Source organism: Xenopus laevis, chromosome 5S, assembly GCF_017654675.1.
Source record: "Xenopus laevis strain J_2021 chromosome 5S, Xenopus_laevis_v10.1, whole genome shotgun sequence".
Taxonomy (NCBI): Eukaryota; Metazoa; Chordata; class Amphibia; order Anura; family Pipidae; genus Xenopus; species Xenopus laevis.
The window spans coordinates 142,710,839-142,728,385 of record NC_054380.1 but is presented as its reverse complement, the minus strand read 5'-3'; the positions used below and the strand labels follow the sequence as shown (position 1 = coordinate 142,728,385).

General features: G+C 42.9%; 1 protein-coding gene across 1 annotated transcript; it reads left to right on the top strand.

The window, feature by feature from the left end:
- Positions 1-11,022: 11,022 nt before the first annotated feature.
- On the top strand, positions 11,023-13,376 carry LOC108718332 (gastrula zinc finger protein XlCGF26.1-like). Its single transcript, XM_018266074.2, has 2 exons — positions 11,023-11,265; positions 11,536-13,376. Exons 1-2 carry the CDS (start codon positions 11,157-11,159, stop codon positions 13,248-13,250), a joined length of 1,824 nt encoding a protein of 607 aa, XP_018121563.1. The 5' UTR covers positions 11,023-11,156; the 3' UTR covers positions 13,251-13,376.
- Positions 13,377-17,547: the final 4,171 nt, after the last annotated feature.

Below are 17,547 nucleotides of genomic sequence, written 5' to 3'. Positions count from 1 at the left end.
TGAGGCTCTGACTCCTCGTGACTGAAACTGTGGGGGGCTGCCTGGTGACTGATCTGCTGCTGGTATTGGAGTTGGAGCTGTTTGGCACAACAGGTACAGACTTGAGGGGGGGGAGCTGGAGGGGGGCAATGCATTTTTTGGCACAACAGGTACAGACTTGGGGGGGGCTGGGGGGCCAATGCATTTCATGCACAGGTACACATTGGGGCAATATTTTGGGTGCTGCTGGCTGGCACAGTTGTGTTAAAAGTAAAATGTTGTGGATATTCTAGTATTTGCACTTTGTTTAACAGGATAAAATGATCCTACTGTTTTGGTTTTTATGATATTTTTTTAGTGTACTTTATTTTTGTTTGTTAACATTACATATTTATATATAAAAGTTTAATTCATTAATGTGTAAGGTTTCTTTATTAAAAAAACTGTAAGTGATTAGGTGGTAAATGGTCCTACAGAATGGGGGGGGCGCTGATTGAAGTCCTTGCCTAGGGTGCCAAACTACCTTGGCCCGGCTCTGGCCAATGGACTCACTGCATTCTCTTCTAATTGCCACTGGACCAAGCTATCTGTTGCCGTGGGTTCATTGTGTTCTGTTATGGTTGGCTCAGTGTGGCAGTTGGCACAGGACTGCATTATTTCTTGCACTGGATACACACGTCTGAGTGACGCCGCAGGATTGGCTGCAGGTAAGTGCCACACGCTGTACAGACCAGTGATTCCCAATTACCAACCCAGTGGGGAGACGCAGGGCTCGGACTCCTTCCCCCCATCCTGGGACTTGGGGCAGTGATGTGACCCGAAGAGAAAGCAATGATGGATCCTGGGGATGATTCCGAAACTCAGCGGCTGGTGCATCAGGAGAAGATTGGGAGCAGCATTGGGATAAAGAGGTGAGACACCCCCCAACCTGCAGCCTCACATTTGCAGCTGCCCCTACAGGATATCTGCATTACTCATATGTGGGTACAGCTGCATCTAGGGGTGCAGTGCTTATATTGGGGGTACATATAGGATACAGTGTATATATAAGGGTACAGCTGTGTCTGGGCAGTGTTTAAGTTGGGGTACATATACAATACAGGGTATTCAGGATACACTGTATATATGAGGGTACAAGTGTAGTTGTGGTTCAGTGCTTATATAGGATAGAGTGAAGATGTGGGGGTGTATCTGGGGGGGGTATTAGAAACCAAATCCATACCCTGTTGGTAATTTCCGTCGGTGCGTCTGCTTTTCCAGGGCAGAAGAAGGGTTCAGATTTGGCTGCCATTGCTCTGGGTCTGATGAAAGGCTCCCGGGCAAGTTGTGCCCCATTATTGCCCCATTATGAGCTGATTTCTGCCTTTAATTCCCTCTCCCCTGAATTGTTTCTCCAGATGTAGAATAAGTGTCTTAGATGTGAGTGTGTCTCTCCATTACATGAGCCACCAAATCCATCTCATGGGCCCCCATGCGCAAAATCTCCAGCCGGGGGAGGGGAGGCCAAAACTCATCTGTTCCCCCCCCGGGGCTCCCCACCTGCCAATCAGAGAAACCTCAGCAGCCTCATTAGAAAAGCTGCCACGGGTTTGTGGATAACAGATCCCATACTGTATATGCACCCATTAAATATATATATATATATATATATATATATATATATACTGTATATATTTATAATAAAGTATATGCACCCATTATATATATAATGTAGTATGTGCACGGATGAACTAACACTGTATATAGTGCATTACATTAGATGGCAATACATTATATGTAATATCTGGTGCCTAAATATAATTGCTGCATATATAGTAATGATTCATGCACCAGTTATTATCTATAATGTAGTTCTTGTACCCACTATAACTATATTATATATATATAATGGTGTGTATACTGCATGACATTACATAGTAATTGGCTTCTTGTACCAATTATTATATATTATATACACAATTATTATATTGAGTATAGTATATATGCACTGATTACTATATACAGGGATGAGATCTATTATCCCAAAACCTATTATCCAGAAAGTTCCAAATTACAGAAAGGCCGTCTCCCATAGACTCCATTTTATCCAAATAGCCTAAATTTTTAAAAACTATTTCCCTTTTCTGTGTAATAAAACAGTAGCTTGTACTTGATCCCAACTAAGATAACAAACAACATTCCCTCTATTATAAACATATATCATATAAAATATAATGCAGATATATTAAAAGGTATGCATGATCAACGTGACAATACTTACATATATAGTGGGACATACATTAGATATATTATATGTAATTAATTGTTACATAAACAATATTATAAATATTAATTGGTGCACATAATATTAATTTTTTACTATTAATATTGCTAGTTTGGGGAAAGTAAATTAAATAAATGTAGAAGCACCAATAACCACCCTGTGTGGCTTAATAGAGAAGTAAAGAAGTTAATGGGAAAGAAAAGAAAGGCATTTAATAACTACAAGTCTGTTAGGAAAGAAGCTGCATTTAATGAATATAAACACTGTAATAAATGTAAATCAGGCAAAGAAAGAAAATGAAGAGTGCATTGCGGCTGAGGCTAAGACTAACTCCAAAAAGTTTCTCAAAGTTACCAGAGGCGGCTTTTGAATCTGCCCCTAACTGCCACCTGAGGGTCTCACTTTGCCAGATTGGCACCATCCTGCCCATTTATAACTGCCCCCCATACTCTTCCCAGCAGTGACCACACAGCAAACCTGCTCTCAACAAATGCCCCTTACCCTTCTGCTCCACTGTGATCAACAGCCACCCCACTCTTGCCCATAATATTTTGTCCATATTTACCCGGCCATGCCCATAACTGGCTTTATCTGAAGCCCTAAATCCCCCCGAACCCTAGTGATTGGAGATGCCCCATGTTGCCCTGAGCAGGGTCTGCCCCTCTGGTTCTGTGCCACACTCTGACATTCCAAAGTGATGCGTCACCGCAGTGACATCATAACGGCAGTGACATCATAACATGAGCACCCTCTGATTTGCTGTCGTCTTGTCATGTGACATCCTGTCCGTGTCTGGTGTTTGTCTGTAAGGGCCGGGCTCACAGTACAACCGCACCAGGTCATGTGACTAAACAATTGGGGACCCCTGTGGGTGTTCTGATTGTTATTCACTTGCCCCCCAAGAACAAGGTGGGGCTGGGAGCTGGGCCCCTCTCTTATAACACAGGGGTTCTAAGGGCACAGTCGCTTCATTTGAGGAAGGAATTAATTATATGGGACCCCCCCTTTCTATACACAGACTGACTCACTGGGTGCGGAACGTGAGGGAGGGGCTAATGTAACGAGGGGCCCCTAGGGACCGTACAAACCACTTAAAGGTCAATTTGCCCAAGTCGCTTCATCAAATAAGATGAACTCCTGCCCATGTTGGTTCTGTTGTGTTGTAATGTGTGTAATTGGCCCCCGGGGGCCGCATGTGCCGCTACATATTGTCTTTTTACTGGAGATGTGGCCCCTAGTGTATCACCCAGTCCCTCCAACCTGTGCCGTGTTTGTGACCCAGTCCTGTGGTTCTGTTGTGCCGCTTGTCTTTCCTTATCTCTGCCCACGAGTCCAGTGGCCCCAGGGACAATAAATGAGTCACACGGCTCAACTGGGCCCCAGAACTGACGCTTCAATGGCCTCTAATAGAGGGATCCATGTGAGTTCCCATCCCCAAATGAACAAACCCACACGGTTTTGCTTTTATGGCCACTGACCCAACAAAGAACATTAAAGGGTATAAAAGACCATTGTGTGTGTTTTTGTGCCCTCCCCCACATTACACAAAGCCTTGCCCCTGCGGAGCGGCTGGCACATGGGAGGGACTAACAGAGGAGGAGGAGGAGCTAAATGAGGCAACATGGCCCTGTACAGCTGCTACTGGGCCATGAATCGTTGATGTGACCAATTATGTCCGTCCGGGTGTGTTGGTGTCGTGTGTTTTGTGTGTTTGTATCAGTGTCTGGTTTTTTAATAAAGTCCTTTCAAATACACAATGGTGTCAAATGACTGCCCCCGAGGGATCCAATTGACTAAAGGTAAGTGATACTGAATCTAAAGCTCCTCCCACTTTCAGCCCAACAGTAAAGCAACATCAAAGCTCCTCCCACCTTCTCTAGCCATAAAGCAAAGCTCCTCCCATCATTTCTAGCCATAAAGCAAGTCTCCTCCCAGCTTCACGTGCCATAAAGCAAAGCCAAGGAAACAGAGGGGGAGGAGTTCTGGGCTTTTGTTTTAGGGACCAAAGGACCCCTGTAATCTGCACCTCCCCCCGAGCCCCAAAAACAAAACAGACTGAAACTGATATTGAGAAAAATGTACATTTTAATAAACAGACAGAGGACCCCCCCCTGCAGCTTAATATGCGCCAATAGAAAGAGGGGAAAGAGTAACACCGGGGGCCCAATAAAATGAAAAACTCCCCTGACCCCTCCCCCCCATCTCCAGGAATTCTTGAGGGTAAGTAGGACAGGGCCCCCCAATATAAGTGCAGGAAATAAAAGTTACAGACAACTGGGGGCACAAAATGCAACTGTCATTAAACAGTGTGGGTGGGGGCGGCCATGTTGCTCTAGAGACACAGGAAGTGACACCCACATTAAGTGTTTTGCTTATTGGCCATATGGCAACTCCCTCCCTAAACCAGAGGAATCAGCAGGAAATATGAAATATTGGGGCCCCAGCAATGTGACTGGGCTACAGTTTGTCGGGGGCCAGTGGCTAAAACTCGTTCAAACCTTATAAATAGGGGAAATGGAACATTGTAAATTAACCCCTTCCTGTGGGGAAGTAATGACACCTGCACCCCAGGAGTTCCGCCCCACACTCCCTGCTCCTGTTTGGTCCACAAGTACCTGGGGGAGGGACTAAGAGAATTTAACCCCCAGAATCCACTAGGACTGGCCTGGGCTCCAAGGGCCACACACTCTGCTTGGGCCCCAATTATACAAATCTGGGGCCCCCATGTGTCACACATTCACTGCACCAAACAACAGCCCCATAATAAAAGCTGATTGGCCCAATTCCCAGGAGCTGATTGGCTCTCACTTGAAAGGCGGGGCCCCAGCAGATGAGTAAGAGATGAGTATCAGTCCTACACCTGTATCTCACAGTCCTGCACCTCTGGGCTGAAATCGCACTCCCTGATTGGCTCGTTCTGCTCAAACATTGCTCTGAACTGTCAGCTCTTCTCCCAGATCAGCTTCCCACCCACCGACGTCATTAGTCCCTGGATTCAGTGGCCCCCAGATGCCTCCCATGTGTCCAGATTTGGGCTAAATCTCACCTGGTGAAGAAACACACGACTCAGTCACTGGCCACTGACTCCTTTGCCCCCCAAGTTTTCTCTTCTCCCTGAAACCAGCCCCCATACGTGCCTGGGAATCTCAAGGCTGCAGGGAGTTGCACTATAGAAACCAATCACTTACTGCCCTTCAATGTGTCAGCGAGGATGCTGGGAGTTACACACATGTAGCAGCAACATTGACATGATATCCCAGCAGCCACTGCTTCATGTATGAACAAGAACACCCTGTATTCACATACGTTTCTCCCTACATTCAGATTTATATCATTTCTCTATTAGAGTCACATCAACTGCAGCTCTTTTACTTCCTTGTCTGAAGGAGCTGCACTTGAATTGACTGAAGTTTAATCAATCAATTAGTTCATTTACACACAAATGATTGGTTCTTCCTGCAGTACATGGGGGAGGGGTTATTTGGCTACATGGCGGCCATTGATTTCAGACGTACTATTAGGTTTTACACCAATCAAATATCAACACTACTGACTTTACTACCACATTAACCCCTTATTAATCCCTTCTGCCTTTTCTTCCACTAATTCACTTTCTATAAATTAAGCCACAACAGGTGAAGTTTTGTTACAATCTGACACTAGGGATGCACATTTACTAAGCTCGAGTGAAGGAATAGAATAAAAAAAACGTTGAATTTCGAATGATTTTTTTGGCTACTTCGACCTTCGACTACAACTACGAATCGAACGATTCTAACTAAAAATCGTTTGACTATTCGACCATTCGATAGTCGAAGTACTGTCTCTTTAAAAAAAAAACTTCGACCCCCCACTTCGCCACCTAAAACCTACCGAGGTGCCATGTTAGCCTATGGGGGAAGGTCCTCATAGACTTTCTATCAATTTTTAGGTCAAAGAAAAATCGTTTGATCGATTGGATTAAAATACTTCGAATCGAACGTTTTGAAGGATTTAATCGTTCAATCTAACCATTTTCTGTTTGATCAAACTATTTGCAGTAATATCGAAGGATTTACATTTGGCAGTCGAATATCAAGGGTTAATTAACACTCGATATTCGACCCTATGTAAATCTGCCCCTAGTAACAGAAAAGTAATTTATTTTATGGCACTGCTGCAAAGACTCTATAATGTGACATGTACCCTGTGCCAGTAGCCAGGGATTATTTCTGTTAATAGTTGGTACTTAGTATATAAATATCTAGTAGTTAGTATATAAATATCTAGTAGTTAGTATATAAATATCTAGTAGTTAGTATATAAATATCTAGTAGTTAGTATATAAATATCTAGTAGTTAGTATATCAATATCTAGTGGTTAGTATATCAATATCTAGTGGTTAGTATATCAATATCTAGTAGTTAGTATATAAATATCTAGTAGTTAGTATATCAATATCTAGTAGTTAGTATATCAATATCTAGTGGTTAGTATATAAATATCTAGTGGTTAGTATATCAATATCTAGTAGTTAGTATATCAATATCTAGTGGTTAGTATATCAATATCTAGTAGTTAGTATATCAATATCTAGTAGTTAGTATATCAATATCTAGTAGTTAGTATATACATATCTAGTAGTTAGTATATAAATATCTAGTAGTTAGTATATAAATATCTAGTAGTTAGTATATAAATATCTAGTAGTTAGTATATAAATATCTAGTAGTTAGTATATACATATCTAGTAGTTAGTATATACATATCTAGTAGTTAGTATATAGATATCTAGTAGTTATTAGTAGTGTTGGTTGCAGTATGGTATGACAGTTTGTATGATGACAGTGAGGAGGGTCTGTAAAGTGCAGGAGTCAGTAGGGGGCAAGTCTATAGATGAGAAGACTGGGGATACTGAGGACTTGCCAGTTGGAGTCGGCACTTGGGGGGGACACTGAGACATTAATAAAGAATTGATTTCTATTTCCCCTGTAGTTTATTTATTAACACTCCCTCTCATCACAGTGACAATACAAAAAGGCTGTCGTTATTGATCGAGAAGTCAAAAAGTTCTTGGTTTCTGGGACTTTTTCCCGTTTTGTGCTTTTCCACTTCGGATTCTTTACTAAACGACTGATATTTGCAGAAATGAGTTGATTTGTGGTTTCTAAAACCCCTAACATTTCACCTTTGAGACTCAGGCACATTCACCAGTATTTGGCATCACAACCTTCCAGGGTTTCACCTTTAGGGCTCTTACACATGAGCGTTCTGACCTGCGCTCCCCTGCGTTCCGTTTTTTGGCGTTCAGCCGCAGGGGAGCGCAGGAATAGACGCAAGTCATTATTTGAAATGGGGCTGTACTCACACAGGTGCGTGTAGGCGCTGAACGCAAGAAAAATGCAGCATGTTGCGTCTGAACCTGCGTTCGGCGCCTACACGCGCCTGAGTGAGTACAGCCCCATTTCAAATAATGACTTGCGTCTATTCCTGCGCTCCCCTGCGGCTGAACGCCAAAAAACGGAACGCAGAGGAGCGCAGGTCAGAACGCTCATGTGTAAGAGCCCTTAAACAACTAGTTGGTTTCAGACACATCACCAGAAATAAAGACTTTTTCCAATCAATTGAAGAGTAAAGTGTCATTTTTTTTACACTTAGATTTTGGAAAAACAGTAAAAAAATAAAAGATAGAAAGTGATTGAAAAAAAGTCTTTATTTCTGGGGAACAATCTGAAAACAACTGAATTGAAAAAGTGTTTTTCCCTTTAAATCTGCTGCGTTCCCTTAAAAGTTAATGGGGGAAATGAATTTTCCAAGTGATTTCCAGTTGTTTTTTGAGATTTTACAGCCTCTCTGAAAATGAATGGAACAGGGCAAATCCATACTATTTCTATTCTATTTTCCTTTTTTTTGCACAAACACCATTTTGTTCCCCTCAAACTTGTAAACGGATGAATTTGTTACAATATGAATAATTAGCATTAATACAGGGGTTTTTGAAGCCACGCCCACTTGTATAGGCCCACCCCTAAATAAAACACCCAATTTACTACAAGACAACCCAGATGTACTGCTATAATTACTATACAATATGGCTTACGAGGAGATTAACCACAGATGTGCTGGATAACTGAAATATTAAAACTAATGGGCAGATTTATCCAAGGGAAAATTAGAATTTTTGAATTTTCACTTTTTTTTTTATGGTCAAAACTGTCAAATTCAACTAGGAAATTGTTCAAATTCAATTCAATTCAAGTTTTTAAAAAAATTGAATTCAATTTTAGAGATTTCGTATAAAAAATAAATTAAATTTTTTTTAAAACTTTAAGAACCTGAATTCGACTATTCACCCCCTAAAACCTGCCCAATTGCCGTTTCAGCCTACGGAAGACGTCCTGGGATCAATTTGGAGTTGTTTGCAGCCTTCCTGACATTCGAGTATTTTTTGCAGAAAAAACTGGAACCGAATTTGAAAAACTCGCTTTAAATTAAATTTTTTTTTTTAAAAGACTCCCATGAACTTGAAATTCGACCCTTGACAAATCTGCCCCTTGATAGGCCGGCATATTACTATAGAAAATGAATAATCAGCATATTAACCCCAGGCATGCCAATATAAATACTACAGCAAATAATTAGCATAATTACCCCAGATGTTCCAGTACAACTAATACAGGAAATGAATAATTAGCATATTAACCCCAGGCATGCCAATATAAACACTACAGCAAATAATTAGCATAATTACCCCAGATGTTCCAGTACAACTACTACAGGAAATGAATAATTAGCGTATTAAAGGGGTGGGTCATCTTTAGGTGAACTTTTAGTATGTTATAGAATGGACAATTCTAAGCAGCTTTTCAAATGGTCTTCATTATTTTTATGATATAGTTTTTGAGTTATTTGCATTTTTCTTCCACCTCTTTCCGGATTGCAAATGGGGGGTCACTGACCCCATCTGAACCAAGTGCTCTGTAAAGCTACAGCTGTTATTGTTACTTTTTATTCCTCCTCTTTCTATTCAGGCCTCTCCTGTTCATATTCCAGTCTCTTATTTAAATCAGTGCATGGTTGCTAGGGGGATTTGGACCTTAGCAACCAGATGGCTGAAATTACAAACTGGAGAGCTGCTGAATAAAAAGCTAAATAAGTCAAAAACCACAAATAATAAAAAATGAAAACTAATGACAAATTGTCTCAGAATATCCCTCTCTACATCATACTAACAGTTAATTTAAAGGTGAACAAGCCCTTTAACCCCAGGCATGCCAATATAAACATTACAGGAAATAATTAGCATAATTACCCCAGATGTTCTAGTACAACAACTGCAGGAAATGAATAATCAGCATATTAACCCCAGGCATGCCAATATAACTACTACAGCTGGATTTCAGATAACTGACCCCCTTATAGCCCACACTAGTGATCAGGAGTCTTTCACTGTTTTTTTTGTTGGGGCAAAGAAACCTTACCCTAATGGCAGGTGCAGACACTGCAGGCGGGAACGGACGGCACATCGGAATGCATTAATGCCAATGCCATTCTCAAGCACAGAGCTAATCCTATTGGCTGCCAGGCAGTGACATGTGACCAGCCACGTGCTTGCACAAAGTCCGTTCCATTACAGTAGGACGTAGGGGGACATGCTTTGTAAGGAGTTGTGTATCTCAAGGTAAAACTGGACTAATCGGCCATCCCTTGCCTTAAAGGGCACATGTTGGGTAAAAATGTTATCTCCAACCATCCCCAATCCCCTAATAGAGGCTGCACTCCAGGGATAACAGTCGTTTTTTTTAAGAAAAATGCCCCCGACAGCGCTGCGCTACCTGCACTGGGAGGAGCTCCAGGCGAGAGCAGCCATGTCCAGTCACTCGCGTGCGTATAATGAAAAGCTGCCCCAAATTGTGCGTTATACGCAGGCGAGTGAATGTGGCCTCTATTAGGGGATTGGGGATAACATTTTTACCCTACAGGAAATGTAAAAATAAAAAGTGGGTAAATAAATAGTCTGTGCAAAATAAATAATGTATCTTATATAGTTAGTTAGGCAAAAGTGTAATGTATAAAGGCTGGAGTGTAGTGATGTTCAGCCCGGCCCAATATCCACGGGACTGGGGGGCAGTCGGGTTCTGGTCCAACCTTGAACCCCCATTTACAGGTGTCGAGCTCTTCTTCCGGATCTCCCCGCTTTGTGCTGCCGACTTCTGGGTTGCGGTTTTCTAGCCGCGGCTGCAACAGTAACGTGGGAGGGTGTCTCAGCGTTCGTGCGTCTGACAGTCGCGTCACGTTGGACAAAAGCTGCGACACCCTCCCTCGTTACTGTCGCTTACCTCGTTTTCCGTCGCATCCGACTTGACGACTGCGTTTTGGCCCAGAGCGTCGGATGCGGCACAAACGCGCAGGAATTGCCCGTGTGGTTCAACCCTAAACTCACAGCCGCTATGAACTGGTCACCTGTTTAAAGACAAATATCTGATTGGTTGCTCAGAGTAACTGCACCACGTGGGGCTCATTCATAAATGGTTGCGAAATCTGCTCCTGGGCAGTAACCCATGGCAACCAAGCAGATGATTCCATTCTGTGTTCCACCTGCGGCTCATTCCACACAACTCAGCAATGATTGGTTGCTATGGGTTACTGCCTAGTGTCTTTCATGTCACATGGGGGAGGCGCACCTGCTGATTGGCTGCTGTGAGTCACCTGACCACTAGCACTGATTGTGCCTATTACTCCCTCACCCACACAGTCTTATTAATGGAGTTTCCATCCCAGTATAGTGAGAATGCGTCTTCTGCAGGGACATTGCCCCTTATTTACCCCTACTGACCCCCAGACTCACACAGTACAAACTACATCATCTCTGTGTCACCGCCTCGGGCTTCACAGTGAGACCGGAAGTGTAGGGGCGTCACACTCACGTGACCAATGAAACCGGAAGATAACTTGCGAGAAGACGCTTCCGTTCACGTGACTTGCTGGGATTTTGGAACTGAGACCGAGAGAAAGAGCCGAATGGCGGCCAGAGGGGAGAAAAGTAATTATTCTGCTTGTTGTGTGTGTGTGACGTGTGTTTGTGTGTGACGTGTGTGTGTGACGTGTGTGTGTGACGTGTGTGTCCGTCATGGGAGTGTGTGTGGGAAGGAGCCCAGTGCGGGTCTGAGGGGCTCACTAGACTCATGGGCTGCGGCCCTGTCACTTCTCTCACACTCTTTATATATATAAATACACACAGGATTAGTATGGGGACATCCCTGTGTGGAGCTTAATGAGCCGCTGAATGGTTTCCATGTTTTCTTATTGTCAGGTTGTGGCTCTGGGACGTGGAGCAGTTGTGCAGCTGAGGACAAAACCAGATGCTCCTTATCACTGACTGGAGACAAGACTCAACCAACAGGTTTCAGTGATGAGGAACAAGTGGTCGATATAAAACAGCCCTGGTCAGACAATGGCGTCTGTGACGAGTCTCGTGAAGCAGATCTGGACTTTACCCCTCATCTCCTCAGGCGCCAGAACCAGGAAACGGATCCAGCGAGTGATACTCTGGGGTCTCCTCCCCTGGCTGATTACTTACATGTGCGGATCAAAGAGGAGCCCGACTCCTGCGATGAAGCGGATGTTTCTGATTATACAATAGTAACAGTGAATGAGCAGATGGATGATGAGTCCAGTATAAACGACAGCTCCTCACCAGATTATCCATCGGATGCTATAAAGGAAGAGTCCGACTCGTGTCCAGAAGGAGATCCCTCTGATTTCAAAATCGTGGTGGTTTCTGATCCAATGCAGGAGTCGGATTTTCCCATGAATACCCATATTGATACTAACACAGGCAACATGTACATGTGCCAGCTCTGCCACTCGGGCTTTCCCACTAAGCGCAAGCTCTTCAGACATGAGAGAACTCACACAGGAGAGAAGCCCTTTTCTTGTTCTGACTACAGCAAGTATTTTACCCACCGCAACAACCTTAATGTGCATGAGAGAATTCACACGGGGGAGAAACCATTCACCTGCTCTGAGTGTGGGGAAGGCTATACACATCGCAGGCAACTAAATATCCACCTCCGCATTCACACGGGGGAGAAACCATTCACCTGCACTGAATGCGGCATATGCTTCAGGCAGAGCTCCCAGCTGTTACTCCACCAGAAGAACCACTCAGGGGAGAAGCCACACTCAGGGGAGAAGCCACACTCAGGGGAGAAGCCATTCATCTGCTCTGACTGTGGGAAAACATTCAAGTGGCGCTCAGTCCTGATCAAACATCTCAAGACTCACGATAGCAAAAAGACATTTTCTTGTCCTGACTGTGAGAAATGTTTTAGCAGAATTTCTCAGCTGACGTTGCATCGTAAGACTCACGTCAAGAATGAATTCTCTTGTTCACAATGCGACGAGAGCTTTGTGCAACACTCGCAACTGGAGCTGCACCAGCAACTGCACTCGGGAGACAAGCAATTCACTTGCTCAAAGTGCAGCAAATGCTTCAAACGCTTCTCGCTTCTCAAGGAGCATCACCGCATTCACACAGGAGAGAACACCTTCACCTGCGAGGAGTGTGGCAAGTGCTTTACACAGAAGTCACACCTGACTGCGCACCAGAAGAGTCACCTGGGGAAGAAGCCATTTTGTTGTTCGGAATGTGGGAAACACTTTAAGCAAAACTCACAGCTGGTGGTGCACCAGAGAACTCATGCAGGGGAGAAACCATTCTCTTGCGCAGAGTGCGGCCAATGGTTTAAGCTGCAGTCGATCCTTACTGAGCACCAGAAATCTCACACAGGAGAGAAGCCATTTTCTTGTTCTGACTGCGGCAAATGTTTTAAACGTCACTCACTCTTCATTGAGCATCAGAGAATCCACACAGGAGAGGACACGTTTTCTTGTTCTATATGTGATAAAACTTTTACACGCCTCTCCCATCTCACAGCACATGAAAAGTTCCATGTGGAAAATAATCCTTTGCCTTTTCTAAATACCCTCACATTTCCAGGCTTAGCACAGATCTTTCAGGACTAGCAAACTTAGGGGGCTGTTCCCGCTGAATTATGCTTAGTACAGGGGAATACCTATGCTGCCATAGTTTTATGGGATCTCTATGTACAGACTATAAGCAAACTTAGGGACTGTTCCTGCTGAATTGTGCTTAGTACAGGGAATACCTATGTGCCATAGTTTTATGGGATCTCTCTGTACAGACTATGAGCAAACTTAGGGACTGTTCCTGCTGAATTGTGCTTAGTACAGGGAATACCTATGCTGCCATAGTTTTATGGGATCTCTCTGTACAGACTATGAGCAAACTTAGGGGCTGTTCCTGCTGAATTGTGCTTAGTACAGGGAATATCTATACTGTCATAGTTTTATGGGATCTCTCTGTACAGACTATGAGCAAACTTAGGGACTGTTCCTGCTGAATTGTGCTTAGTACAGGGAATACCTATGTGCCATAGTTTTATGGGATCTCTCTGTACAGACTATGAGCAAACTTAGGGACTGTTCCTGCTGAATTGTGCTTAGTACAGGGAATACCTATGCTGCCATAGTTTTATGGGATCTCTCTGTACAGACTATGAGCAAACTTAGGGGCTGTTCCTGCTGAATTGTGCTTAGTACAGGGAATACCTATGCTGCCATAGTTTTATGGGATCTCTCTGTACAGACTATGAGCAAACTTAGGGACTGTTCCTGCTGAATTGTGCTTAGTACAGGGAATACCTATGTTGCCATAGTTTTATGGGATCTCTCTGTACAGACTATGAGCAAATTTAGGGACTGTTCCTGCTGAATTGTGCTTAGTACACGGGAATACCTATGCTTCCATAGTTTTATGGGATCTCTCTGTACAGACTATGAGCAAACTTAGGGACTGTTCCTGCTGAATTGTGCTTAGTACAGGGAATACCTATGTTGCCATAGTTTTATGGGATCTCTCTGTACAGACTATGAGCAAATTTAGGGACTGTTCCTGCTGAATTGTGCTTAGTACACGGGAATACCTATGCTTCCATAGTTTTATGGGAGCTCTCTGTACAGACTATGAGCAAACTTAGGGACTGTTCCTGCTGAATTGTGCTTAGTACAGGGAATACCTATGCTGCCATAGTTTTATGGGATCTCTCTGTACAGACTATGAGCAAACTTAGGGGACTGTTCCTGCTGAATTGTGCTTAGTAGAGGGAATACCTATGCTGCCATAGTTTTATGGGATCTCTCTGTACAGACTATGAGCAAACTTAGGGGACTGTTCCTGCTGAATTGTGCTTAGTACAGGGAATACCTATGTACCATAGTTTTATGGGATCTCTCTGTACAGACTATGAGCAAACTTAGGGACTGATCCTGCTGAATTGTGCTTAGTACAGAGGAATACCTATGCTGCCATAGTTTTATGGGATCTCTCTGTACAGACTATGAGCAAACTTAGGGGACTGTTCCTGCTGAATTGTGCTTAGTACAGGGAATACTTCTGCTGCCATAGTTTTATAGGATCTCTCTGTACAGACTATGAGCAAACTTAGGGGACTGTTCCTGCTGAATTGTGCTTAGTACAGGGGAATATTCTGCTGCCATACATCTCTATACAATACTTGTCAGATTGTTTCTGTTGACTCTATATATTTTATATATGAATGGTCAGATATACATATAGAAACAATAGAATTCTACCTGTATCTGACGATTCAGCCATAACAGTGGCCGATGTTTGGGTGCCTTCAAAGGTGGCCAATCAAAATTTTCCGGGCAGCCAGATCGACGAGAGATGCAAATCTTCTGCCAATGTCACAAATGCACCGGATATTGTAGGAAATTATTGGCGCGTCTTTGGACACTTTAACACCTTCATTAAATCCAGGGAAATATAAGCATCCAGTAATATTTTAATTACATACTTAAAGTGGACACATTATTGGGTTATACTCCGTTTAAATGAAAGATTAGTGATGGAATAGCCAGTGATCCCCAACCAGTAGCTCGTGAGCAACATGTTGCTCTCCAACCCCTTGGATGTTGCTCTCAGTGGCCTCAAAGCAGGAGCTTATTTTTGAATTTCAGGCTTGGAGGCAAGTTTTGCTTGCATAAAAACCAGATGTACTGCCAAACAGACCCTCCTAGAGGCTGCAAGTCCACATGGGGCTACCAATAGTCCATCACAAACCTTTTTTGGCACCACCCAGGAACATTTTCCGTGCTTGTGTTGCTCCCCAACTCTTTTTAAATCTGAATGTTGCTCACGGGTGAAAAAGGTTGGGGACCCCTGGAATAGACCATGGGAATTGGTTCCATGGCTGTGTGATGCTTTCCTAGGTGCTGATAAGAATAATCCAGTCTCACACATACACAGTTATGGCTCTGGGACAAGTTTATAGGCCTTTTGCCAAACGTATTCTCAGTGGCAAATCACCCCCAACTTGAAGGTGACATCACTGTGGGTTCTTCGTTGGCAAGCGGTTGTCGGGCAATTTGCAGTTTACTGTGACAGGGCCTAAAATCCACTTCCTTTATGATTGGTTCAAACATTCGACTGAGTGTGAACTTTCCCTTCCCAAGAGTTTGCAGTGAAAAGTACTTTGTTGCTGTGAGTTTGGAGGGAGGTTCAGTTGCTGCCATATTGTACGTTGCAGTATTAATATAATTCTTCCTATTCCCATGCACAACCGGCTGCACAATTATTGTATCCCTCAGTCCCTGCTCTATTCACTGTATCGGAGTGAGACTGTGTCAGAGCACAATGAGCCTTTGTACAAGTTGTGCAACTCACACAACTTTATCTTGTAATAAGCACAATGTACTGGGGGTTGTGACATATGAATGAGTGTAGTTGTGTGTAATATTATATCACTCATTAAACTGAACAACCAAAGAGAAACTGTTCTGTATTGTGAGTCCTCATTCCAGACCGTTTGTCTTGCTCTCAGGATAATGAACTTTATATTTATCTGTTATCATGTTTAGTGCTTCGGACATGTGCTCTTCCCTCATATAAACCAGCTGTGAAGCCCACTGTATCGTTCTAGGGATTTGCCTTACACATCCCCACGAGCAGATATGGCTTATTGTATGGGAAGCCACTTGTGTTCAGGTTACTGATGTCAGACTGCTATTATTCTGATCAGTCACTGGTTTTAGTTGAAATTCAATTTCTACATGGCAAATAATTTACTAGTAGGTGTAGTAGAATAATAGAAACCAACAGTCCCAACAGTCATGTCATGCTGCTGATTCTGTGTCATTGACTAATTGAGGTGTGTTCCAAATAATAGCAGTGTGGGGTTCAATTAGGGAGCTCATTAATTCAGAGGAAAAAGCAGGAGTCAATTGGGGCCCTTATTTAAGGAAGGAAGGAGCAAATGTTGTGCTGCTGGTTATAGTGCATTTCTCTCTGAAACTCTCATTCAATTGGCTCCTTCCACACATAGTTCAGAAGAACAGCCGACTCTGATTCAGAAGTTGATTGGAGAGGGGAAAAACATAGAAAGAAGTGCAGAAAATGAGTCTGCTCAGCTAAAATCATGTCAAATGCTTTCAAATGGCACAAAAACCTGAAAGCTGTGGAAGAAAAGGACCATTGGAGTGGATAAAAGAATATCCAATATAACTCAGCCAATAATCAGCTTCAGGAAGATGAAAGAAGGAGTAAAGTTACCTGTGATACTGTTACAATTAGAAGTGACTATGTGAAGCAAAGCTATCGGCAAGAAGCCCCCGCAAAGTCCCATTGTTGGGAAAAAGATGTGGGCTGAAGAGCTTACAATTAGCCAAAGAACACATTGACTGAAGAGAAATGGTGCAACATTTTTTTGGACTGAAGAAAAGAAGATTGTTCTTTTTGGGTGTAGGAGCCGTCAGACGCCCCCCAAACACTGAATTGAAGCCCCAGTACAGAGTGAAGCACAAGCATCATGATATGGACAGACCGAGTCGGCAGCTTTTATCAGCCGGTGTATGGCCACCTTAACTCGTTTCAGAAATATTGTTATTAATAGGAAATAAAGATAAATATATAGGAAGGTCAGTGATCCCAATGTTAATAGGGAATAAAGATAAATATATAGGAAGGTCAGTGATCCCAATGTTATTAATAGGGAATAAAGATAAATATATAGGAAGGTCAGTGATCCCAATGTTATTAATAGGGAATAAAGATAAATATATAGGAATGTCAGTGATCCCAATGTTATTAATAGGGAATAAAGATAAATATATAGGAAGGTCAGTGATCCCAATGTTATTAATAGGGAATAAAGATAAATATATAGGAAGGTCAGTGATCCCAATGTTATTAATAGGGAATAAAGATAAATATAAAGGAAGG